At 52.6% G+C, this 24,409-nt stretch overlaps 9 protein-coding genes across 9 annotated transcripts; 3 read left to right on the forward strand and 6 right to left on the reverse strand.

Moving 5' to 3' along the window:
• Positions 1-464: 464 nt before the first annotated feature.
• AtWU_05281 (uncharacterized protein) lies at positions 465-1,500 on the forward strand (the record flags this gene model as incomplete). The annotated part of the gene is made up of 2 exons (XM_035500391.1): positions 465-883; positions 966-1,500. The coding sequence occupies 2 exons, from the start codon at positions 465-467 to the stop codon at positions 1,498-1,500; spliced, it is 954 nt and encodes a 317-aa protein (XP_035356284.1).
• Positions 1,501-1,597: 97 nt separating this feature from the next.
• On the reverse strand, positions 1,598-3,097 carry AtWU_05282 (RING-H2 finger protein; the record flags this gene model as incomplete). The annotated part of the gene is made up of 4 exons (XM_035500392.1): positions 1,598-2,274; positions 2,325-2,856; positions 2,909-2,976; positions 3,094-3,097. The coding sequence occupies 4 exons, from the start codon at positions 3,095-3,097 to the stop codon at positions 1,598-1,600; spliced, it is 1,281 nt and encodes a 426-aa protein (XP_035356285.1).
• A 1,055-nt stretch (positions 3,098-4,152) lies between these two features.
• On the forward strand, positions 4,153-6,297 carry AtWU_05283 (histone acetyltransferase NGG1; the record flags this gene model as incomplete). Its single annotated transcript, XM_035500393.1, has 3 exons — positions 4,153-4,699; positions 4,790-5,253; positions 5,302-6,297. The coding sequence occupies 3 exons, from the start codon at positions 4,153-4,155 to the stop codon at positions 6,295-6,297; spliced, it is 2,007 nt and encodes a 668-aa protein (XP_035356286.1).
• A 460-nt stretch (positions 6,298-6,757) lies between these two features.
• On the reverse strand, positions 6,758-8,628 carry AtWU_05284 (nitrogen permease regulating protein NPR2; the record flags this gene model as incomplete). Its single annotated transcript, XM_035500394.1, has 4 exons — positions 6,758-7,837; positions 7,894-8,030; positions 8,099-8,527; positions 8,586-8,628. The coding sequence occupies 4 exons, from the start codon at positions 8,626-8,628 to the stop codon at positions 6,758-6,760; spliced, it is 1,689 nt and encodes a 562-aa protein (XP_035356287.1).
• Positions 8,629-9,167: 539 nt separating this feature from the next.
• On the reverse strand, positions 9,168-10,079 carry AtWU_05285 (uncharacterized protein; the record flags this gene model as incomplete). The annotated part of the gene is made up of 1 exon (XM_035500395.1): positions 9,168-10,079. One exon carries the CDS (start codon positions 10,077-10,079, stop codon positions 9,168-9,170), a length of 912 nt encoding a protein of 303 aa, XP_035356288.1.
• A 1,819-nt stretch (positions 10,080-11,898) lies between these two features.
• On the forward strand, positions 11,899-14,659 carry AtWU_05286 (putative DNA repair protein; the record flags this gene model as incomplete). Its single annotated transcript, XM_035500396.1, has 8 exons — positions 11,899-11,926; positions 11,984-12,001; positions 12,058-12,191; positions 12,241-12,339; positions 12,386-12,539; positions 12,596-12,864; positions 12,914-13,498; positions 13,550-14,659. 8 exons carry the CDS (start codon positions 11,899-11,901, stop codon positions 14,657-14,659), a joined length of 2,397 nt encoding a protein of 798 aa, XP_035356289.1.
• A 300-nt stretch (positions 14,660-14,959) lies between these two features.
• AtWU_05287 (urease Ure) lies at positions 14,960-17,797 on the reverse strand (the record flags this gene model as incomplete). Its single annotated transcript, XM_035500397.1, has 6 exons — positions 14,960-15,220; positions 15,276-15,335; positions 15,393-17,450; positions 17,519-17,545; positions 17,617-17,703; positions 17,777-17,797. The coding sequence occupies 6 exons, from the start codon at positions 17,795-17,797 to the stop codon at positions 14,960-14,962; spliced, it is 2,514 nt and encodes an 837-aa protein (XP_035356290.1).
• A 1,000-nt stretch (positions 17,798-18,797) lies between these two features.
• AtWU_05288 (HMG-box) lies at positions 18,798-20,307 on the reverse strand (the record flags this gene model as incomplete). The annotated part of the gene is made up of 3 exons (XM_035500398.1): positions 18,798-19,241; positions 19,297-19,683; positions 20,227-20,307. The coding sequence occupies 3 exons, from the start codon at positions 20,305-20,307 to the stop codon at positions 18,798-18,800; spliced, it is 912 nt and encodes a 303-aa protein (XP_035356291.1).
• Positions 20,308-22,233: 1,926 nt separating this feature from the next.
• AtWU_05289 (cytochrome b5 reductase family protein) lies at positions 22,234-23,419 on the reverse strand (the record flags this gene model as incomplete). Its single annotated transcript, XM_035500399.1, has 4 exons — positions 22,234-22,802; positions 22,859-22,933; positions 22,989-23,268; positions 23,375-23,419. The coding sequence occupies 4 exons, from the start codon at positions 23,417-23,419 to the stop codon at positions 22,234-22,236; spliced, it is 969 nt and encodes a 322-aa protein (XP_035356292.1).
• Positions 23,420-24,409: the final 990 nt, after the last annotated feature.

Consider the following 24,409-nt stretch of genomic DNA (forward strand, 5'->3'; position numbering starts at 1 on the left):
TGGTCACTAGGTGTATATAGTAATGAGTTATGTTTGATATGAAGCTGTACCAGTTGATACTAGTAGTAATAAGTCCTTTTGAAGAGATTCCAGTTGGTATTCATGTAGGTTCACCAGGTATATATATGGGGTGAGTACCCGGGGAGTCATTCTGACGTAGATCTCCACCAGGACTGTATTTAAACCAAACCAGGATAACGAGGACCTTGAGGCCAGAATAGACGTAAGTTTATATGAATTATTTGCAATAACTAGCTAGTACAGTAGCTATAGCTATAGCTAGGTTCAACTCCCGGTTGAACCGCCAGCCGATAAAACCAAAGCGCAACTTATCGATAAGAAAGATTCTCCACACCAAGCTCTCCTCTCCTCTCCCATCCATCCATCACCTCACAACTTACCTCCATACCACCTCCTCAACACACACCTAAACCACACCCCAATTTCAATCCCCACCATTGAAAATGGTCAAACCCTTAACCTTCAAAGGCGACAAGCCCAAGAAACGCAAACACACATCCACCTCCACCACCACCACCGATGGCTCCCACCCATCCAAAAAACAATCCACATCCACCAGCCTCACAACCCAACAAGAAGACCCCTCTGCCACCGAACACCACGACGAAAACACCCTCTCAGACCAATCCTGGGTATCCGCCGACACGAGCAGCGACATCTCAGGCCCGATCCTCCTCATCCTGCGCACTACACCACCCACGTGCCTCGCGACCGACGCGCACGGCACCGTCTTCGCCTCTCCACTCGAGAACATGATCGAGGGGGATCCTCGGACCGCGGAACCGCATGATGTACGACAAGTTTGGATCGCGAGTAAGATTGCGGGCATTGAGGGGTGGAGTTTGAAGGGGTCGAATGGGCGGTATGCAGACCCTTTTCCCTACATCGTTCTGTTTGATTGTTGTGGATAATGGGATCAGCTAATGATATATCTGTGTGAATAGGTACCTGACCAGTGACAAACACGGCATCATGTCCGCCAATGCATCAGCCATCTCGCAGCATGAGATATATACGATTAATGAGAGTGGGGTTGGGGGTGGAGGATTCTTTGTTTTTGGGACGGGGACGGGGGCTTCCTCGTCGTCTGCTGCGCAGGGGGGTGATGGTGTGGATGATAAGGAGAAGAAGGAGAAGAAGCAGACGTATATTGTTGCGCGGACTGTTACGTCGAAGACGACCGCTTCTGGGACGAAGGTGGAGGTTCGTGGGGATGAGACTAATCTCGATGATGGGGAGGAGGGTGGCGGGGGGACGAATATCCGGGTGCGCATGCAGGCGCGCTTCAAACCGCGCATTCAAGCGAGTAAGGAGATCAAGGCGCGGGAGAAGATTGGGAGGAAGGAGTTGGAGGGTATTGTGGGGAGACGGTTGGATGATGATGAAGTGAAGAGGTTGAGGAAGGCGAGGAAGGAGGGTGATTTTCATGAGGTCGTGTTGGATGTTAGAGTCCGGGGGAAACATGATAAGTTTGCTTGAGCTTTTCTATTTTTCTATAGATGGTTGGTTGGGTTTTGTCATGTACAGTCTATTCTATTTAATGTGTTATGTAAGTCTAGGGTTGTGGAATGTCTATCTAATGAGGTTGTAGCCATGGGTCTTCCGGTGGGAATCTGAACCAGCTGCTTGGGAGCACGCTTTTCTTGCACAGTGGACAGAGACTGCTGCTCTGCGTTAGGGATGTGTCGATGCATGGTGGGTGGTAGATGTGTCCGCACGGCAGCTCGCGCACTGCTGATAAATCCCGCTCAAAATCATCCAGGCAGATCGCGCACGTCGTCTGCTGTCGGCTGAGTCGGTTCTTGTGTTGCACATAGGCATCTGGCTGACCTGCTATTGTCGCCTGAGAGGGTCGTCTGATGGACTCGCCGTCTATTGCTTTTTCCGCCTCATCATCCGTCTCACGAATTGCGACGGTGGGGGTCTTAGGGTCCTTGTCTTCAGCAGCATGTTCAGTGATTCGTGGTAGATGCCCCGGCGTGGAGTTCTCATTGATCGATTCGTCGTCGTCACCACCGCCCATGTAGATGTAAATGGGCATCGTCTCCAAAAATTCTGGTGGAACCTTGATATGAAGTTGAGCTAGCTGCTCCAGGTCTGCTTCTCCGGCTTCTAGGCGGCGCTGGAGCTCCCGCTGGTGCCGCCTGTGCACCAGTTGGTAGAATAAAAGAAGTATAATAGTAAGGACGAGAACAGTTCCCAGAATGGCGAGAATGAACCCCCATATACTGGGCATCTTCTTTCCGCCACTATCTGCGGAGCATGTCAGCTTCTTACTTGAACGGCATGACAACCAAGCCTACCTATATCTATGACCGCAAATAGTCGGGAAGTCCCTAACGACGATAATGGAGTCAGATTGTCTGGGTCATCGGGATTTGGCACACTCCCGTCGCGTGACAGCTGTTCCATCAAGGTAGCACCCGCCGCGCCGGGGATTCCGTACACCGGAAAGTTGCTCTGCGATTGCCAATTAGTGCTGCCTCCCAGCTGCCAGGCCGGGTCATTTGCCGATGGCGGTTTTGTGTCATCGTTGGACGGCAGAAAAAAGAGCAGCGCGTCCGGCACGGTGCCCTGCGAGACATCTAGAAACGCCCGCGAACATTCGTCGCTTATCCAAGGTGCCAGCCCGATCACACGGCCGTCGAAAGGCGTGACGCCTTGTAGGCGGGTGACATTGGCCGGGATATACGGTTCAGTGGCATTGTTGCACGGATCTTGAGTTCCGAGGCTGGGAACAAAGAGAAGACCCTGAATTGAGCCTTTGTCCGGGGCTTTTTGTTTCGACAGGGTCTGAACGGTGCCGTCAAGCTTGAGAGAAAAGATCGCACTCTCCTAAGGGGCACAGTCAGCTTCTCGTACACGACTTTCACGGTGTCTGACGCACGTTCAGAGCGATGGTGGTGTTGGACGGATCAGCAAAGAGCGTCGCAACCGTGGTGAGCGATTTGGCAGCTAGATAAGAGGCATATCAGCGATCGCTCAGATATGGACATGAGACATCCACGGAAGGATGAACAGGCAGCACGATCGAAGGAATGTGCAGCATTCTCTGAAGCAAGGGGAGCATACTCATGGTGTGACACGGTCGTGCGACCAGCACGAGACCCGTGGACAAGAGGAATCCAGCAGTTTAAAATCCAAGTCCAGGGAGCATCGTCATCCGCATTCCGATCCGATCAAGGTGAGAGTCGACGTCAGACGTACGATGTCTACTGCAATGGGAGAGTGTGCGAACAGAGGCAATCTATTATCTCGTCTATGGGACTTGTGGGAAGAATGCTGACAGGTCAGGTCCATTCGACTGCCTGTCGCGGATAATTGCGGCGGCCACCTGTACCAAGGCCACGACCATGCAGAAAAATCTGCAGTTTGCTGTGGTACTGCTTCTGAGCTGGCTCTTCGCAGATCAAATTTGCTTGTCCTGGCCATCTTGGGTCGCCTGTATGCCGTTTGCAGTGAATGCGACGTTTGCGGTATGAACCGAGCAGGGTTACTCTTGAGGGTCTAAAAATAGCCAAAATGAAGATAGATGGTGATGCTTAGATGCAAGCATCCTACCCAAAGCAGCCATGGTATTACCATTGGTTCTGCCAATGGTGAAAAGTCAAGGAAGGGCCCAGCTATAGTCTGTACTACCTCGCTGTGTCAAGAGTAGAGGCGATCACTGCAGTGCGATGGAGTAAACTACGGTTAGCATGTATACCTTGTAGATCCTCCACTTCTCCATGTCGGTGGATCCGAGTTGGGTTTAGCGTTTCACCTCTAAATAGTTTGTTTACTATGCATCGTTTGCACCTTTTGTATTTGAGTCATGTGATATGGTACCCACGTGAGATCACATGTCCTCTCACGTGGAGACGGGCATCTCGAGATCAGCATCTCCAGCATCATCATCAACAACAACAATCAAACTACTACTCAATTGAGACGGTGCTGAGCTCGTCTGCAAAGACAGGAACGATAGTTCTGAATCTGCGTGCTTGAGTGAGCGCGTTGACCGCAGGCCCCCGATCCGAGCATGAACACTATGAGCTATTAGTCCACGCGATTCCAGACCACATCAGACTGCCAATCCCTCCGCGCATCGCATATCGTCCAACAGCTTTCTACCTAACTCACACCTCAAATATGCCCTCCGCAAACAAAGGCAAAGGCAAAGGCCGCGAGGCTCGCCCCTCCCGAAGTCGCAATACTACCCCGAACTCCAGCTTCAGCGCCGGCCCGACCGCCTCCGCCCCGCTCCACAGCTACCTCGACAACGATGTCTCCAAGCTGATGATGACTGGCTCGACCATCCAGTATGGAGAATTGCTCGAGCGCATGGGTGGAGTTGGCCCGATCCCCGATTCCAAGTCACTCGAGTTGTTGATGGAACACCTCAAGACCCTGAGCCAGCTAGCCGAAACGCGAGGTGACGCATGCAATGCCGGCATCAGAGAGCTATCACAGAAGCGCAAGGAGGTCGTTGAAGAGCAAGAGTCAGCCGAGCGCGAAGGGACCGATCGAGTGAAGATGAAGCGAGAAGCCGATGACGAGGAGGAAGAGAAGGTACTAAAGGGAGGCAAGCTAAAGAGGCGCAAGGAACGCGGAAGCAGTTCCAAGGAGGAACGTCCGCTGACTCACGGTGCCCATGATGTTGCGCGACAAGACGGTGCTGAGACGAAGGTGGAAGGTGGTGAGTCTATCATCCACTCCGTATTTGCGATGAAGTGTAGCGTTTCAAGTCTACTCATCATGCGCCTCGATCCTATGCTAACTCATATAGCCGCATCCCCAGCTTCCAAAAAGTCCAAGAACGCTGCTTCCGAAGAGGCCTCGTCTCTATCCCCCACATCGCGAAAATCTCCCCAACCAGCGGCCGATGAAGCGGCCGAGGATGCAGGGTCGCCCGGATCGGACGATAGCTCCGAGTCACACCAACCTGAGCCCGCGCCGGCCGTGCCACAGGTGCAAGTGTTCGGTCCCAACCCGCTCAAATTCGATGACCCCACCATATATCACATCCGGGAGGTTACTCCAGATATGACCGATGAGGAGAAAAAGGCCATTTACAGCGTCGCCCGCTTCCCCTGGAGTGATTTGAGCCATCTGATGGCAGGTTCCCCTCCGGATCGCGATTTCAGCAGCTCCAAGCCCGCGAGTCAAGTCAACGCCAACACATTTCTCGCCTATATCGATCCATACGTCCGCCCCTTGACAGAAGAAGACATAGCGTTCCTTAAAGAGAAGGTGAGCTCTCCAATCGACCTCGCCAAGGCCCATCGCTCACCCACCCAGGGCGATCGCACGACCCCCTTCATCATGCCTCGACGCGGAAAGAAACACTACACCGAAGTATGGGCCGAGGACGATGGGCTCATGAACGTCGACCAACCCAACGGCGACAAAGAGCGGCTACCGCTCAACCAAGGCCGAGGAAACATCGACCAAGTGACCGACGAGACCGTCGAAACCGACAAAGTCTCCGTCGGCCCTCTCGTCAGCCGTCTCTACTCACTACTCCGCTACGAGCATCGAGCTCTCCCCGATGAATCCGCCCCCAACGCCAACGGCTCCGTCAACGGCGACATGGCGAACGGCCCCCTGAACCCCGACTCTATGGACATCGACCACCCAACCGGCGAGACCTCCAACGAAACCAAGCCCCTCCCCTCCGCAACCGCCTTCCCTGACTCCTCCCCGAACAACTTCAAAGTCCCCGCCGCCAAGCTCGACCACTCGCAGCTAGACGAGCGCCTGAAAGCCGAACTCCGCCACGTCGGTTTCCTCGGCCCAGACGACAACCCCGACTACGACGCCCACTACGACGATGACATCGCCCAACGCCTCCGTCTGCTCCAAAGCGAGCTCAAAAAACAAATGATCATCAACAGCGCCCGCAAGACCCGTCTCCTCGACATCGCCCGCGAACGCATGGCCTACCAAGAGTACATGACCATCCACGACGACCTGGACTCCCAGGTCCAACAGGCCTACCTGAAACGCACCCGCACCCTCGGAAAAAGCAAAAAGGGCTCCCAGGCCAAACACCGTCCCGGTGGCGCCGGCGGCGGCAGCCATGTCGTCAGTGCTGCAGGCGTTGGCCGTCCCGCGATTGGTGATGTTGCCCGCACGCTTATGGATCGACGTAAGCGGTGGCGCGATTGCATCGGTCTGGTCTTCAAGGATAGTAAGACTAGTGTTCCTGGGAAGAATGAGTCGGTCTTTGAGCCGTCATTGATGGCGGAGGTTGAGAAGGCCGAGGTGGAGGGCTGGGATGAGGAACAGGAATGATTGATCGATGCATCCATTCCTTGCTTGCTTGTCCTTCCTGCCCGTTTATTCCGGTTTTCGCTTCGATGTACATATTGCGTTTGTTTTGTTTGATTCCTTCTTTGGCTGATATCTTAGCGATGATTGAGTAGGGGATTTTACCTTTTGGTTTAGCTTTGGGTTATGGCGTTGGGGAGGGATGAATGATTGGATGGATGGATGGATGGATATGATCGAGATGTTTTACTTGTGAGGTAACATATAGTCAGTGTATCAGCTGGGAAGATACATGGATCTTTATATACAGCCTGTTAGGTAACGAAGATTAATACCACTCTACTTACTTTATTACTGTAATTATGCTATGTGACTCGAAATGATTACTGATATAGGTGTATTTAATGTATATTGGTGGGTAATAATTTAGCAAATCGGGTATCAACATAAACGAAGCAGGCTAAGAAAGGAGTAGAGGTAGTAATTATCGATGCAATATGAGCACCTCCCCCGGGAACCTCTTCAACCGCGCTGTCAACTCCCTCTCGCTGATCTCCAACTCTGTACAGATCTGATCGAAACAATGCATCCCATCGAGATACTTCGACAGCGTCTTGTCATCAATATCATCTTCCTCTTCCTCCCCTTCGAGAGTCACGATCGTGGCCGGCCGACTTCCACTGTAAACTGATGTTGAGTGATGGCTGGGCCCACCATCGTGCTGTGCAATCGGAGCCGGGTCGTCTCCCGCACTAGTGGCGTAAGGACTGTTCGTGCCTGTGCCGGGCCCCCGCGAAGATGGACCGCTGGGTGGATGTAATGAGGGCGAGCTGTGGTGATGATAGTGAGAGGATTTCGAGGGTGGTGCTGGGTTTCCGGTTGCTATGGCGTATTTGTGTACACGGTAGATGAAGCCCTTGATGACGCCGAAAGTAATGAAGCGGCGGATGTCAATGTGGGCGAGTTGTCGACTGTGTTGGAGGTACCATTGTTTGACGCTTTGGCCTTGCTTGAGACTGGCGTAGAGTTCAACGAGGCCGACGCCGTCGACGAGCTGGGGCTCGGTGGGATGTGTGTCTGTGGTAGTGGCGGTGTCGTCGTCGGTGACTGTTCCTGGAGCCGGCGACGTGGTTCTGCTGCTGCTGGCTTGGATGGTGCCGGCGCTAGGACTTGGGCTAGGGGTTCGACTAGGGCTGCGGCTGGAGATCGTGATCTCGCTGGCGCTACTGGCTGTGAGAGGTTGACCGACTGGGGGCCAGACGGTGTCGGGATCGTAATGCGGGGGATACCCCGGGGTCAGGGCGGCCGAGGCAGCGGTGATTGGAGAGGCAAAGACGGTGTTGACGTAACGGGCGCATTCCTGCTGCATTTCTTCGTCCGTGGCAATTGTGGAGCTGAATTGGGCGGTTGGGGCATAGATGGCTGAGAAAGAGAAAATGTCGAGGAGGAACAAGCAGCCGTAGTAGAGCAGGTGACGAATGGCGCGGCAGGTTAGGGAGAAGTCTGTATCGGCAAGAATGGAAATAATCCGAACGCTATTGACGCCATTGATGTGGGGGACGATCTGGAGGGGAAGTTCAGCTTGCTGCGATGCAGCGAGAGGCGTAGGTATGAACGTACTCGTTGCATGGTCAGATCCCAGTTCTCATCCATGAAGGTCTGGTAGCGGACCGTGAACAGCGGCACATGCCATGCCTTGACAGGCGGCGGGGCGGGATAGATGGGGAATAGCTTGATGTTAAGGGTGTTCAGCTCGTCTGGGATCTCCCGGGTTAGCAGCTGAGATTTGGGCAGACGCGCAGTGGACTGAAAGGGTAGGCGTTACCGATTGGGATCATGCACTCGCAGTAATTGTTCAGATCCTCCATCAGCGTCTCACACAGGCTGTATACCTTCCCCTCACCGGATTTGGAATGATCTCGCGAAAGGAAGCCATTCTGCTCCTCCAATCCATGCATCAAATCGGCCAGCTTCTGCACAACACTCTTGTAGGTGCTGAAATCCTCATCCTCCGACAGCACCACGCAGAAATTGAAGATGAATTCATTCCGGTCGTATCGCAGGGACTTCATGCAGATCGGATAACCCAGAATGCGGTAGCCATTGGTGCAGACCTGGATCAGGTTCCCACACAGCTCCTGCCGGGGAATAACGAAGAAGGAGATGTCGGAGAAAGTGAGGAAGAGGGGCTGCGAGGGGGCAGTTGCGGAGGGGACAATCGCGCCATCGGGGACTTGGTGGACGACCTTGGGCCCTGAAGCAGTCAGCAAATGACATTGCATAAAACCTTTAATAAGACTGGAGCTGCTTACCTTCCTGTGTGTCGAATTTGCTGTAGAAGATGGCTTTGATCATGGTGGAATGGGAGACATCGAGAAGGAAGGGGAGGGGGGGAAAGACAGACAAGTTCGCGGGGAGCTGCGGGGAGCTTCCAGCCCAACGCGGAGTTTCCAGCAAATAAGCATCCATCCGCCGACCGCTAACTGTTAATCGCCCCCTCACTCTTTGGGATATTCACAACGCTCTCAGATCATATCATATGATTATATAAAATTATTCTCTATTGTGTGTTACCGCATTCTTCTAATCTGCAATTTATTTCGACTTTAAAGAAAAGACGATCAACGAAGGCGCATCTATGTGCAAATGGTGCCGCATGTGGCTCAAAGGGGGTATTACAACTGTAGAAAGTGAAAAAAGGAGGACGCGCAGAGTCACGGGAAATCTATACGGTCGAAAGAGGAATCGGAGATGTGAGAAGCAGAGCAATGAGCAATATCGCCAAGGAAGATATCCACCGAGGATGCGCCGCAAATGCATGAATCAGAGTAGCCGGACCCATTTCGCTAAATGTTGAACCTCGCAAGGAAAGGAAACCGCAGTCGACTGCCGTTCTATCGGGCTGTCCGTGACGACGAATGAGCATAACGATGGATACCCCGGCTCGACAGCATGGACGGGGTGGGGAGAACGAATGGCTCTGAAAGTGAGGCAGATGATCGACCGCCGACCCTTCCGACGGGCGGCATTGGAGGAGACGTATCGTATAGGTAACCCAGTGGCTGACCCATCCGGATCGCACTGAGCACGTCGGTGTAGCTCCCTCGCTCCCCGGCTTCCTTCAGCCACTGCTCCCAATCCTCGTCCAGTGACACGTCTGCCCCCTGCTCGCGGGCCGCGGTCGCCGCTATGAGGCGATGGTTCAGCTCGACTCCGCAGCTTTCCATTTCGTCGTCGCTTGAATCTTCCTCCTCTTTCTCTTCCACAATGCAATCGATCCCCCGGTCATCGATCAAGCTGCTGGTAGAGCGCACGGTCTCGAATGTCACCACCGGGTATTCCGGTTCTGGCAAGAGTTCATCCTCTTCCTCCTCCGTCTCATCCTCGTAGTGGACCTCGATCGATGGGAGGGGAGAAGGAGAAGCGGGTCGAATATTGTCTGCCGTAGTATCGCGGACTTTGACTCCCTCTTCCTTCTCGTAACGCTCACGAGCCGATTTGGTGCCCTCCCAGCGGCAGAGGGAAGAGATCTCAGTCTCCGTAAGACCGAGCTCGTCAAACGCCCGGAACAGTCTTCGGTGCCATGGAAAACGACCGAGCCTCATGCGGTGTGGACCGTAGGAATAGTCAAGTCCCGGATACTGAGCCTCGGGGCAGTCAAGCGATCCATAGAATGTGGATGTTTCGACTCGAACTTCGGGGACCAGGTTGCGGGTAATATGTGCTGAGAATGTAGCCGGATCACTCGCGCGCGGGCGCGGAAATAATGTGCTGTGCACTATTTGGGCCAGTGAAGGCTTATGCATGGTGATGGTGATGGCGGTGTTGACAGTAAGAGTTGGAGACGGGGAGCGTTGATAAGGGACGGAGGTATGTAGTAGTATACCAAGGAGAAGTATAGAACAACTCGGAAAGAAAGGGATGTTGATTAAAAGATGGGGGTGAAACTTGGAATGTGGAAAGGAGGGGAAGGGAACAAGTGAAGACTAGTAACAATAAAATAAATGAGAGTTTGGTCGTTCAATAGCGGAAAGGCAAGGAATGAATCGAGGGCAGGAGATGCAAAAAAGGGACTGTGAATGCAAATAGATCTGGTTCCGGACGGGGGGCCGTTGGGGATCGTCGGGCAATAGTGGAAAACGGGGACGGGCTAGAAAAGGAGATATGCCGCGATGCAGTCGTCAGATCTCGCCACGGTTTCAGCCACGGCCCGCATTCAAATATGAATTAGTGAAACGGTCGTTAAGGCGGGTAGTTATGATTGCTTAAGGGGAAGGCCGACGCAGAAAAGGCATGCCTCCACCAGATCAACACATGGAAACCCGGTCCACACGTGGGTTCAAATTGAAGATGAAGATGAGGGTGGGTATGGGACGCTGATGACGATGACCCCCAGACTCTATTTATCCTCCTTATCGGTTCGACTTTGGGATCGTTGGGCTCTTGGTGAGAGGTGTTGTAACACGCCAAATGTCTTGACTTCAGGTACCGTTAGGACCCAAAGCCTAATGCGTCAGTTCTTGTCACTTAAGAAGCCTAGTAAGAATGGCCCATGGTGATGACGATGATGATGATCGCTGTCGTCCGTAGGGCTGTTCCCGATCCAGGGAAAAGCAGGGAAAAGAAAGCGTTAGTGATGATTTCCAGAAAAGAAAATCAAGCCCGGGTTGGGAAAAGCGAAGGATGGAGGTGATCATGTTTATATATCAGGCCAGGAGTCTTTTGGTGCCAGTCGGGTGACACACACTGGGACAGACCGGACCACGCATGCAAATGACCAGCGCATAGGGGACGAACTGCGTGGAGTCGTGAGTTAGCCAACCTAAATCCGTGACAACAGGAGAGATCCATCGAAGGACGAGTTGTCCGCCTCTCCCAATAAAGTCGAGCCATGAATGGCACCGAAACCTGTGCTGGCGAGCGGGTCTTGACGCCCACTCGCCTCACAGTCATTGCCTGCAAGGCCACTTGGTCGCGGGCAGGGCTTTCTCTGCCCGTTGGCTTTCACGCCGGGGCCATGTAGGTACTTGCCCTGGAGAGCCCCGGATTATACCATGATAGGATCAGGACAATTTTTCTCACTCGTGGGAGGGAAGGCCTAGACAAGGGGTGAGCAGCTGCCTGTTGATCCATCAGTAACGGGCCGCGGATGGGCTGGTCAGTGAGTTTCTTGGTGTGCAGAGAGATAGAAGGAAATCCTCTTGTCTGGCTGCTTAAGACTAGGGTCCGGGCAAGTGGCGGTAAGATTCAGTAGCAGTAGTACTTAGTAGATCGGGCAGGCACAGCAACCTCATCATCATCGTCATCCAATGGTGCCAATGAGAAAACAAATCATCTCCTCCGTCACACTTCGAGTTGTTTTCTACTTCAACCATCGAGTTGTTCACCGTTTCGTAATATTTGTCGGTCACGTGTATACACGCTCCCGATTGGGAAACCACGGTCACCACAACTGCCTCTTCTTTTTGCCATCTTCTCGTCTCTCCTTCCAACTCATCATCATTATTGTCATCGTCATCATTTCACATGCCGCTTTTGTCGACGGTACAATTCTATCGTCCCAGGATGAATTAAGTTGCGTGCCGCTCCAGCCTCCGTCCATTGTGACGCAACCACGTCTAATTAATGTCGACCTTCGATGGGTTTGTCCGGGGTAGGTGTATACTTCCGATCCCTCGATAAGCTAAGTCTGTTCTCTAATGCACTGTAGAATTTCCCTCCATTCAGAGTAAGAACTTGGTAAACTCCCGATAGGTGAATATCAACTCTAAAAAAGTCATGCAGTTGACTACTTCCGCAAGAACCCAGACAGGCCGCCTCCGCTCGCCTGTTTTCTCAGCCATGTTCACAGTGACCATCTTCAAGGGCTGGAGTCATTTAGAACTCCGTTTATATACTGCTCTGCAGCGACTCGAGAGGTGCTTATCATTCTAAATCCTGCCGTAGCACAAGCTCATCTTCTCCCAGATGCTCCTGCGTATCGAAAAGTATCCTCATCGTATGAACTTTAGCAAAGGGATCCTAGAGTCCCGGAAGCTGCATTATAAGCATCTGTCTAAGCTTCTGGTATGTATTCTAAACCCTTTTCATTATAGTAAACTCACTGGCACAGAGGCCAATCCCGTTGAACACGCCAACGGAGCTGGATCTCACCCCACGGCTGTCAATCAGAGTCACTCTGTTCGATGCAAATCACTGCACAGGCGCAGTAATGTTTCTGATAGAGGGGAATGGAAAGGCTATACTGTATACTGGCGATATTCGCGGTATGTAGTCTCTTCACTAGCTTCCGCAAGCTTATTTCCCTGCTAATGGACTGTAGCTGAACCCTGGTGGGTTAACAGCATTATCCGGAATCCCGTTCTCGTCCCCTATACCCTGGGAATCAAGCAGCTAGACAACATATACATTGACAACACCTTTGCCCGTCCGTCGCATGTATGTCATACCTTTCCATCAAAGGCAGAGGGCTTGAAAGAACTTCTGAACAAAGTCCAAGCGTATCCAGACAGCACTACATTCTATCTTCGGGCTTGGACCTTTGGCTACGAAGAAGTCTGGATGGCACTGTCAGCTGCCCTCGATTCGAAGGTGCGTATTGTTTTCTACAACAACCAAGCTGTTGTGCTGATACAACCAGATCCACGTGGACCGATACCAAATGGATCTATACAGGTCACTAGCCGCACGCGGTGTGAACGACGCTCCTTTCCTCTGTGGATATGAACTCGGTAATCGGTTCGTTCCAGGCTGCCTTAGCGAGGATGAGAATTCCCGCATCCATAGCTGCGAGCCAGGCGTCCACTGCTCCGCGGCTGCGTCTCAAGACACCGTCCGCATCACGCCAATTGTGACCCGCACAAATGATGGCTCAGAGATGCCCGAGATCGGGGCTGGTGGGGGAGGCGGTGATCTATACCAAGTCCATGAACTCGAGCTCCCGGACCAGTCGGCACTGGAACAGTTAGAAAAGCTCTGTTCCGAGCGCATTCAAGATACTAGTGCACTCTCTCAGACGAGACAGGCTCTTACCGACGCGTTCCGATCAAAAACCAAAGCACTATCTCTTGACAACTACGGAATGAAAGAAGCACATGACTTGCCTCTAGAAGACCTCGTGGGCATACTGAGTCGTGGCCGTCCTGATGACGATACTACATCGAGCAAAATGAATCAGCACACACATCTACGAGACAGACAAGGCAAATCCCTCCCCAAGAGCATTGTACGTATTCATCATAAACCTCTGCCCTTAAATACTCTCTAACGTCCATAGCACTTCCCCTACTCCCGCCACTCCTCATACTCCGAGTTGTGCCATCTCGTTTCCGCATTCAAGCCCAAAGATGTACACCCTTGCACAGTCGATCCTGTGAGCTGGGACGAGGAAGTATCCATGCAAACCCTATTCGGGCACCTCTGCAGCGCGAGTGGATTCGCCCACGACCAGCAGATGCGGGACCTAACAGCAAACGATCCAGAGATACGAGCAAGAAAACGAGCCCGCTACGAAGGTTCCTTTACAACACAGTCCAGCCAACAAACATCCAGCATGGTAGACAGCAGTATACCAGAACCATTCCAACCAAGCCACCCTCCACCCCCCGCAGCCATCTCTGATCTACTGTCCTCCTCAGATCGAATCCCCCTTCCATCGTCCCTTGAGCCAATCGAAGAGCCCACCCCAGTACCCACGAACCATCCTCTCGTCATCCCCACCCCATCCCCAGAAACCGCAAAGGCACGCCGCGACGAGATCCGCCGTGCCTGGCACATGCTCAACAACGCCGTGCCCTCCGAACGAGCACTCTACCAGCTCGACTCCCTCCCTTCTTCTTTGGCCGAGAAAGAATTCGAACTACCTAAGTCTGAAATCGCTCCAACCCCGCATCCTCCACTAGACAACCCACCTCATACTACAATAACGGCCAAACACATCTCATCAATACAAACACAAACATCCTCTTCCATTATCAACACCAACCCAGACCCCCAACATTCAATAACATACACTCAGCCCTCAGCCACACCACCACCACACTCAGATGACAATGAGAACCAAACCCAACCCCAATCCAACAGCCAATCCAGCGAACCGCTCTCCTTAGCATCATCAACATTCGAGTCCCAGGAACAGGAGACAAGCATCGAGCAACAACGACAACAGGATGAAGAAAGTATAATACCCAATTATGACGGCACAGCAGACCATATCACTCCTCATTATCGTCATCGCCACCGACAGCAAAGTCTTCGACGATCGGTATCAGCCCAAATCCGCCGGGACGCATATCTAGCCGCGCGAGCAGATAGCTTTGAAGCGTGGGCGGCAGTTTCGCTCATATCAACTGGGGATAATCATACCGAAGAAGAGATTGAGCTCTGATTAGGTCAGTCATGCGGTCTACATACATATCATAATGCTTCATGTACTATAAGGAAATAAGAGAAATAAATGCAATTCATATCATGCATGGCTCATCACGTAAGTCAGGTCAGGTCAGGTTACTATATACAATCCTCCTTCCTTCCCTCCTTCCATCTCATGCATTAATCCTACCTACCCCCTTCAAACAACCCACCTAAAGCCTTTCATAAAATATCGTAAAAAGAAGAGAAAAGAAAAGTCTATACATAAGAAGAAAAGCAAACAACCCAAAACATCCACCCGAAGAGATATCTTTGCTTAATAAACGAAGTAATCCTGTGTCAAGGGCAGACTGCCTGCCGGTTCGGCATCGCAGAGCACACCATCCGCCTCGACACGGTAACTTTCCGGGTCGACGTGCATTTTGGGCATGATGTCGTTGAATTTCATGTCGGCTTTGCCGATGTTGCGGCAGTTTTTGACGGCTTCGACGCGTTTTTGCAGGTTGTAGGATTGGACCACGCCTGCGTCGAGGGAGGCTTGGGAGACGAAGGTGATGGATGTGGAGGGGACGAGGGCCTGAGTATTCTGGTTAGTGGTGAGGGATTAGATTGCGATGGTGGTGATGACTTACGCCGAATTGGGGACGCATGATGACGGGTTGGACGGTGGGAATGGATGCGTTGGGGTCACCCTGGTTTTCATTAGCATGTGCGTTTTTAGGAGTAAATTTATAGGAGGGGGGACGTACCATCACTGACACGGCGATCATGCCGCTCTTCACCACTTGCGTTGGCTTCACACCAAACGCGCTGGGCGTCCACAGGACAAGATCGGCGATCTTGCCGACCTCGATACTGCCGATCATATGGGACATACCCTGCGCGATGGCCGGGTTGATGGTGTACTTGCTGACGTAGCGTTTCACGCGGAAGTTGTCGGCACCGGTGCCTTCATCCTCGGGCAGCGGGCCACGCTGCTCCTTGTTCTTGTGTGCGGTGTTCCACGTCCGCAGGATGACTTCACCGCAACGACCCATAGCCTGGGAGTCGGAGGACATCATGCTAATAGCGCCAAGGTCGTGAAGGACATCTTCAGCCGCAATGGTTTCGGCACGGATACGAGACTCGGCGAAGGCAACGTCCTCGGCAATGTTCTTGGACAGATGGTGGCAGACCATGAGCATGTCCAGATGTTCATCGAGGGTGTTGAGAGTGAAGGGACGAGTTGGGTTGGTACTACTGGGGAGGACATTGGGGTGCTCCACGACCGAGATGATGTCCGGAGCGTGACCACCTCCGGCACCTTCGGTGTGGTAAGTGTGGATAGTGCGGTTCTTGAATGATTCAATGGTTTGCTCAACAAATCCGGATTCGTTCAGAGTGTCGGTATGAATCATGCACTGGACGTCGAACTTGTCGCACAGGTCGAGGCAGCTGTCGATAGCGGCGGGCGTAGAACCCCAATCTTCGTGCAGCTTCAATCCGGCGGCACCAGCGTAGATCTGCTCCTCGATGCTTACGCCACCGCAGTCGTTACCTTTACCGGTGATACCAACGTTGATGGGCAGACGGTCGCAGGCTTGGAGCATCTGGCGCATGTGAACGGGACCAGGCGTGCAAGTTGTGGCATTGGAGCCAGTCGAAGGACCGGTTCCTCCTCCCAAGAACGTTGTGATACCAGAGGCGAGCGCCTCATCCACCTGCTGGGGGCAAATGAAGTGGATATGAGTGTCGAAACCACCAGCTGTGACGATCTTGTTTTCACCTGCAATAACATCGGTTGAGGAGCCGATAGTCATGCCCGGGGTGACACCATCCATGATATCAGGGTTTCCAGCTTTACCAATGCCCACAATGAGCCCATCCTTGATTCCAATATCAGCCTTGAAGATACCAGTCCAGTCGATGATCAGAGCGTTCGTGACAACGGTGTCCAGAGCATGCTCCGTAGACTTTTCCGAAGATTGGCCCATGCCATCTCGAATAGACTTGCCACCGCCGAATGTACACTCGTCTCCATAAGATGTGTAGTCCTTCTCCACACGAACCCAGAGGTTGGTCAGACCCAGACGCACGAGATCACCAGTAGTAGGGCCAAACATGCGCGCATAGGCCTCACGATCCATCGAGAATGGTGTAGGTACCAGCGCGCTATCGGCAGTAGGTTCGGGAACATGGGCGAAGTTCTGCACTTGCAGACGGGCCATGATCTCCTCAGCACGAGCAAGATCGACCTTGCCGGACGCGATGCAGTTACCTCCACGGATAACCTGGTGGCCTCCAATTTCCACGAGCGTAACCACCTTGGTGTCTCCGGGTTCGAATCGTACCGACGTACCAGCGGGAATGTCGAGTCGATATCCATAGGATCGAAGGCGGTCGAAGTGCAGCTGCGGGTTGGTTTCGATGAAGTGATAGTGCGAACCGACCTGGATAGGACGGTCACCCCTGCTCATTACCTTGAGCTTGATTCGCCTCCTTCCCTCGTTTAGGACGATACGTTCGTTCTTCACGGGTATTATGGCTCCGGGCGTCTTCTCGGGTTCGTAGTCATCCGGGTCGGGGTCGGGGAAGGCATCTGCCGGGGGAATGGGGAGGAAACTGCCGTAAAGAGCCTTTTCAAGGTCTCCATCGTCGCTACTGATAGGGTTGTGTACGGTCACGAGATAGGTACCGGTGGTGAATGTTCCTTCTACCTGTAATTCGTACAGGGTAGAAACGACGGAGGGGAGAACGTGCCGGCGACCCAGCATGCTCTTTCCGATAGACATGAGATCGGCTACGGAGTATTGTCCATCGCGGATCAGCTGTAATCGGGGAACAGGAGTTAACAGGGATGATCAAGGTGATTTTCTCGGAGTGGTGGGCTGTTTACCTCCTGCAGGTTGGACGAGATCAACGCCTACCAAAGATCGTCAGTCATGTTTCCAGCAAATCACGATGCGCATGAAATGGAGCTAATATGCAACATACCGCAGCTTCGGCATGGTTGAGACGAATACCGCGAGCCAGTCGACGCTGAGCCAGGAAGCCCAGCTGAGAGATAACGAGCTTGTCAAGCTGGAGAGAAGAGCAGAAAGTCAGTCACTCCACCTAATTCGAGTAGTTTAGTGCGGCAAATGTCGCAGCATACCTCCTTGGGACTCAAATGCATGCTGGGCTGGCAGTGAAAATGCCCTTGACTTCGAAATCACAGACGTCCTCGCGGGACCAAGAATGAAGCAGCGGACCCAACCTCCGACGCAAGGCGGGTTTTCTGGGGGTGGAAGAGGTGGGCGGGCAACAATATGAGATGTCAGATAGCGAACGCGGACTTTGTTGTTATTTTGGAGAAGTTGACAGGCCAGAATGGACCAGGGACGCAGGCTCGGGAGAGGAATTTAAACGCCACGGCCGGGGGAGAAAAGGCGCGCCGGATCGGGAGGTAAAAGTGGAAAAGGTGGGGATATCTAGACATTCCATCTTTGGCATCCTCATACTTTCGCGAAACGAGCGAAGCCATTGCCCGATAAGCGGTCGGCAGCTGCTGATAAGCATGACATCGACCTATGGCAGCCCGGCTTGGACCAGGTGACTAACGGCTTGCAGTCAATCGGGAAACTTCGCTTGGAGTTTTGGAACTGAACATCGGCACTCGCCGGCCACTGCAGCCTCCACTTCTTTCCCCTTTCAGTCTAGTCGCTATCAGTTCGCTTCAGCCCAATATGTACCCCGGGGAATGATACCACCACCGTAACATCTATTTGAGCTAGTATCTACATTCTACATGCTGCTACTGGACTAGTCAATGTATAAGCTGTCATTTAGGTTGAAAACAAGCTTTTTCTTTTTCCTTTTTATTCCTTTTTTTTGTCTTCCATTCAAATTGAACTACCAATGACCCAGCCCCAACTGCATAACACCCCGCAAAGCGCAAAACAGTCAAGACGCCAACAGGCCCTAGGAACGTAAAAAAGATAACACAGCAACCCCAATAGCAATGGCTCCCAACAAATCAATCCGCAATATGCTACACACACAAAGAGTAGTCATATAAAGGGACAAAATTTACATCATGTAGCAACTACCAGTGGCAGTAGACAGGCGCCCAATTCCAATTTGAACACCATACCTTCTCCAGATCAAGACCACCAATCGCCTCATACTGGTCATACTTACTCCTCAGCACCGGCCTCGCTCTTGCGCTTCTTCTTGGTGGCGCGCTTGTTCTCGCCACCTGCAGCCTTGCGAGCAGGGGTCTCTTCCTGCTCCTTCTCCTTGCGAGCAGCAGCGCCACGCTTCTTCTTCTCGGGAGACTCCTTCTTCTTCTCGCTGGGGGTCGGTGCCTCCTTGGCAGCAGGCTTGCCCTCGCTGCGACGACGCTTGGTGCTGCGCGGGGGAGTGGGCTCCTTGACCGGCTCGGGAGAAGACTCCTCCTCGGACTCTTCCTCGGATTCCTGCTCCTCATCTTCAGACGCCTCGGTGGCCTCGGCGCCCTCAATACCCTGGTGCAGCTGGCTGGCAGCCTTGGCATCGTCCGAGTAAGGGAGGCCAGCCTTGTAGGCCTTCACCTTCTCCTTGTAGATGGCAAGGTTGTCCGCATACAGCTTCTTCCAGACCTGTGCGCGAATTAGCAACGGTGCTTTTCGTGATCAAAAGTGCAAGTCGACATACCTCCTTCTGGGGTTCAGGCATCTCAGCCCAACGGCGAGTACCCTCGTCAGAAACCTCCTTGGGCTTGGCATTGGGACCCAGCTCCTCAGCAATACGGGAGCGGTTGTGCTGCATGTAAAGGAAGAAGGGAGTCAAGGCGCGCTTGGGAGCGTTGGGGTCCGGGGGAGCACGCTTGCGCTTCTTCTTCTCGCCCACTTCGGACTTGGCGCCAGGGCTGGTAGCGCGCGCACCAAGCAGACCAGACTCATACAGGGAGCTGGTGATGCCGGTGATGCTACTGATGTCCAGAGCAGTGGGGGTGCGACCCAGGACAGTGTCGGCATGGTTGAGGTAGGCCTTGGTCAGCTCAGAGACCGCGGCCGACAGTTGCACTAGGCTGGAGACAACCTGCGAATGAATTAGTGGGGCTTGTTGGGGAGCAGCATGGGCGACGGTGCGGATGCCGGAAGTGATGGTATGGATGGCAACGGTAGCACGGGAAATGGGCGCCACCAGCGCCGGGGCAGGCGCTGCTGATGGCGCCCGCTCTGGAGATGAGCGTCCGCGCCGGGCCATGGGGAGTGGGAAAGGCGTGGCGCGAAACCAAGGAAACGCGCGGTGCGATTACAGAAGCGAATAAGAGGGCAAACAAAGGGAAATCAAAGCTGAAAAGCCAGCTGCAAAGGAAATAAAGCCAGAGGATTCAAATGCGAACACCCAAGGAATGGTACAAAGCTGGGTTGAGAGGGGAAATGAAAGCCAAAGGCGTCGCGCAGAGCCCGTCGGGGCGGCCTTTTGTTTACGGACGCGTGGTGGTGAATTTTGGGGGGTGCGAGGCCAGCGCAGCGCCCGTCCACCGTAGCTTAAGGGAAGCAGTCGGCAGGCCGCGCGCGCGCCGGAGGGCAAAACGACGGAAAGAAAAGATACATCAGAAAACCAAAATTAACTTACACTGTCGCGAGTGCGGGTAAAATCTTCAACGTTAACGGTGACAGTGTCATCCCTAGCCTTGGAATCTTCGCGGCGAGACATGATGGAATGAGCAGACGGCGGGGGGCGGGCAACCACACCGAAACGATTAATGGATGAGATATGGGGGGGGGCGGCGAACACAAGTAATGTTAAGGAAGAAGGGAAAGAGAGGGAAGGGCGATGACGGGAAGAAAAGAAGATTTTTCGCTCGCTAGCGGGGTCCAGTTTAGCGGGACGAGGCCTCCTAAATACTGCCCCGTTCGCCGCTGGCCTCCCCTCGCTGTTTTGGGCTTAGGGAACTCTTCTTCTCTTTCTTCGGGCTGATCGTCCCTCCCTAATCATAGTGGCCTTTAGGGGGTCTGCCTTCCCTAAACCTGGGCTACTGTCCTCCCCCCCTCCCGGTGTCTCTAGAAGGCCTTTCCCGCTAATTCTCTCAAGGAGGAGGGGCCTTCCTGGTCTTTCCACTCTTTTGCTGCTGCTGCTGCTGCTGCTGCAGGGCCCCCCTTGGCACCCGGGCCTAACCTGTTAACCTGAGCAACCCCTCCTCCCACAAACCATCGCCCTGAAACTCGCTGAAACCCACTACTGTACTGTAGCCCGCCACCACCTGCCCATCTTCCCCCGAACCCTTCCGGCACAGCAAGCAAACAATCCCATCCCCCTCTCTCAGAACCTATGTACCCAACCTTGACAATCCCATTGAAGAATCACCGATTCCAACAACATAGAATTCAAAGATAGGTTAAAAATAACTGCGCATTTGTCGCATAAACTCACACTACTCACAAAACTCATCAACAACCATCCCAACACATATATATATCCAATCGCAACCCTGAAAATGTAGATGACAGTACTTACTCCTCATGCTGGTCAGCCACCCCACACCCGGCGCATCCGCGTAGCTGCGCACCTACACAGTAGTAGTAGTAGATGGTCCATCCCACGCAACCACCCCCAAACCCTGGCAAGTTACTTAGCAGCAACAAACGAGTCTACTGCTGTGGCTACCCCGCGCGCGCTGCCGCACCAGCACTCTTCAATCTTCTTTTCCCCCGAGCAACGGGAAGAAATTTTGCATCTTTCTGCAGCCTGCTGCTGCTGTTTATCTACCATGATGACACGCGGGCGCGCATCTTATGATACATCATATTATCATCATGTGGGGTTTATTTTTGTGTGTTCAGATATTAAAATATTAATCTTCAATCTGATGTACTTTTTGATCTGATTGTTTCAGTCAATTCATTTCAATTCTAGTAGATACTATCTCAGTTTGTAGTTGATCTCATTGTTGGGGGGTTTATGGAAATATATTTCAGTTACTACTAGTAGTACGGCATGAATACTGAAGTTAGTTGATTGTGATGGCGCGACAACTCTTTGATCAAACAATATGTAAATCGTACTATCTGTAACTACAACCGCAATACTATATGCCAGAGATATATATCACTATCGAGATCCCGAGAAATTATTATAATCATATCATTGTAGCTAGTACTATTGATCATACAGGTGTGAAGGAAAAGGTTTCTTAAACATAGTAATCTCGTCAATGGCATTGCTCAGGTAAAGATGAAATAAGTAGTAATGTGTAACTGATCAATATTGTGCAGCGATTGATTCAGCACACAATGGTTTTATCATCCATTTGGTGTTTTGCTGGATTTCTTTCTTTGTTCTTGCGGGGCAGGGTCTTGTTTACTTTTCTGCGTAAGCGCATGGGACGCCTTGGTGCTTGTGCTTGTGCTTAGTAGGTCCCCTGCTTATCGTGGTAGTGAGGGGCTGCTTACTCCCCCGGAGATACCTCTCGCGCGCTATTTGACCGACCAGGCGTGGCATCTATGTCTTGTAGAACACTGTTTGAATTTTTGTGTTTATCGCAAGTAGGTATACATTCTACACGCTCAAATCGTTCTATAATGACATGGCATGTTCTTTCTTTCCTATCAATGAATTTATCTCTCCTCATGTACACCCCGTCTAGAACTTGAAGACCTGCTCCTTAGAGTAGCCCAGCTCCTTCAGGATACCGGACAGCTCGCCCTGGTCAGTAGGGCTGTTCTTGGTGCCACTGATGGCCTTGTACATGCCGGGGGGACCGCAGACAAAGATCTTGATGTTCTCCTCCTTGGGCTCGGGGAGGACGGTCTTCAGGAGCTCCTTGTTGATGTAGCCCTTGCCGCCGGTCCACTCCTTGGGAGGGTTGTCCAGGACGTAGAAGGCACGGAAGCGGCGGGGGTAGGTGTTCTCGAGCTCCTCGAATTCCTTCTTCAGGAGGATGTCCTCCTCCTTGACGTTACCGAAGACCAGGGTGACCTTGGTCTGATCCTCGGGGTTCTTGAAGATCTCACGGGCAAGCTGGTACATGGGGGTGATACCGGTACCACCAGCAATCAGGCAGATGTGGTTGTGCTTGTTGGTCTCCCAGGGGTACTTGACGATGGGGCCCTTGAAGTCCAGGCGCTGGCCGACGTTCATGCTGTGCAGGTGCTCGGACATGGGTCCGTTGGGGTAAACCTTGACGACAAGGTCGATGTAGCCGGGTGTTTCTGCGCCGAGTCAGTGAATGTCAAAAAGTGTTCGAGGCTGAATTGTGAGAGCATACCCTCATCGCTGGTGGGGGTGTAAGGGCGGATGACAGCCTTGGCGTCGGCGGGCTTGAACTTGGTCAGGAGGGCAGCTGCGCGTTCATGAGTAAGGAGTCCGGGTGGTTGTTTCAGAGCAAGGCAACATACAGGCAACCTGGAGGCCGGAGACAGCTTCCTTGTCCTCGAACTCGAAGCGCAGGCGCTTGGTGTTGTGGTTCAGGACCTCGATCTCGGACAGCTTCAGGTCAAACCATCCTTGGTCACCACCCTTGAAGACCTTGGGGCGGTCGACAACAGCGGGGGCCTCAGCGGTGGCCGAGTTGTAGCGGTAGAGACCGACAGCGACACCGGTGATACCAACGGCGGCGTAGATGGGGGCCAGGGAAGACTTGCCCTTGGGCGCTTCCGTGGAGTACTTGCGGAAGCCCTGTGGTAAGCCGGAATTAGCACAAAATTCGGTCGTCGGTAGAGATCGGGAAGGGCGAAAAGGGTAGGAAAATAACAGCGCTCAGGTGAAGAGGGATGAAGCATACCTGCTTGAGGGGCTGAGCGCAGCGGAAAGCTTGACGAGCGAACATTTTGAATGAATGACAGACACCAATGCGTGCTCAATGGGTGGTGAGAGGAAGAGGGAAGGTCAAGGGAGCAAGAGCGGAGGGAAGAGGACCTTCGGCAAAGGTAATTACTAGTCTCAAGCTCCTCCCTCTCGGACTCCGAGACGCCGTTTCCGCACATGACGCAATGGGGCCGCTCGCGTGCCTGGCGTTTTACTAATTACGAACTGACATTTGATATACATCTCCATCTTTATGTAACTCTCGTCGATGGTTTTTAAGAACGAAAATGCTCTATACTGGGGTTATATATCTGGCCTTGTGAACCGCACACTATTATAAAAGTCTCCTGAAATGACCCCAGACAGCCCGATGGCCGCCTGTCTTACTGGCCTCCCTTACAGAACATATACTACCTGCAATATGGCCGAGCGCCAGCGGATAAATTCATACCTGGAATCGAACCCAGTTTCTGTAGATACTTGACAGAATCCCTGCTTAGCTGTCTTTATTTCAGAAACGACAGTTTAGAACGCAAAAATAATTCCTGTACTGTATGTACGCCATATGCCTAGCAGGATCTGTTGTCCACAAGCCGTCGTTCTACAGGCCAGATTGTCAAGGGTTTCTTGTGGAATGACTTGGCCCTGATCAAATGAATAGACTGGACACAAGTAGTGTCACAAATACCTGGAGGAGAACGAAGTCATTGAGGCAAGAAGCCATGATGTCAAGCGTGTTATATGTTTTCCCACTGCCACCCTCGACATCCGACGGATATACATGGCTAAACCCGAGCCAGCCAGAAACGCCACCGCGACTAGGCTCTGTCAACGTCCCACAAATATACCCATAATATTGGGACAAAAAAATAACGTTCCGCATGCTAGCCTATATTTGCAGGTATTAGATAAACCCAACTGGCAAACAATCTGGGAAGCATGAATAGATGATTGTTGCATACATATATCGAAAACCCCCAAATTGTGGGTTCCGGATGTAGATTATGGTAAG

The sequence above is a fragment of the Aspergillus tubingensis genome (assembly GCF_013340325.1).
Source record: "Aspergillus tubingensis WU-2223L DNA, scaffold_7, whole genome shotgun sequence".
NCBI classification, from domain to species: Eukaryota; Fungi; Ascomycota; class Eurotiomycetes; order Eurotiales; family Aspergillaceae; genus Aspergillus; species Aspergillus tubingensis.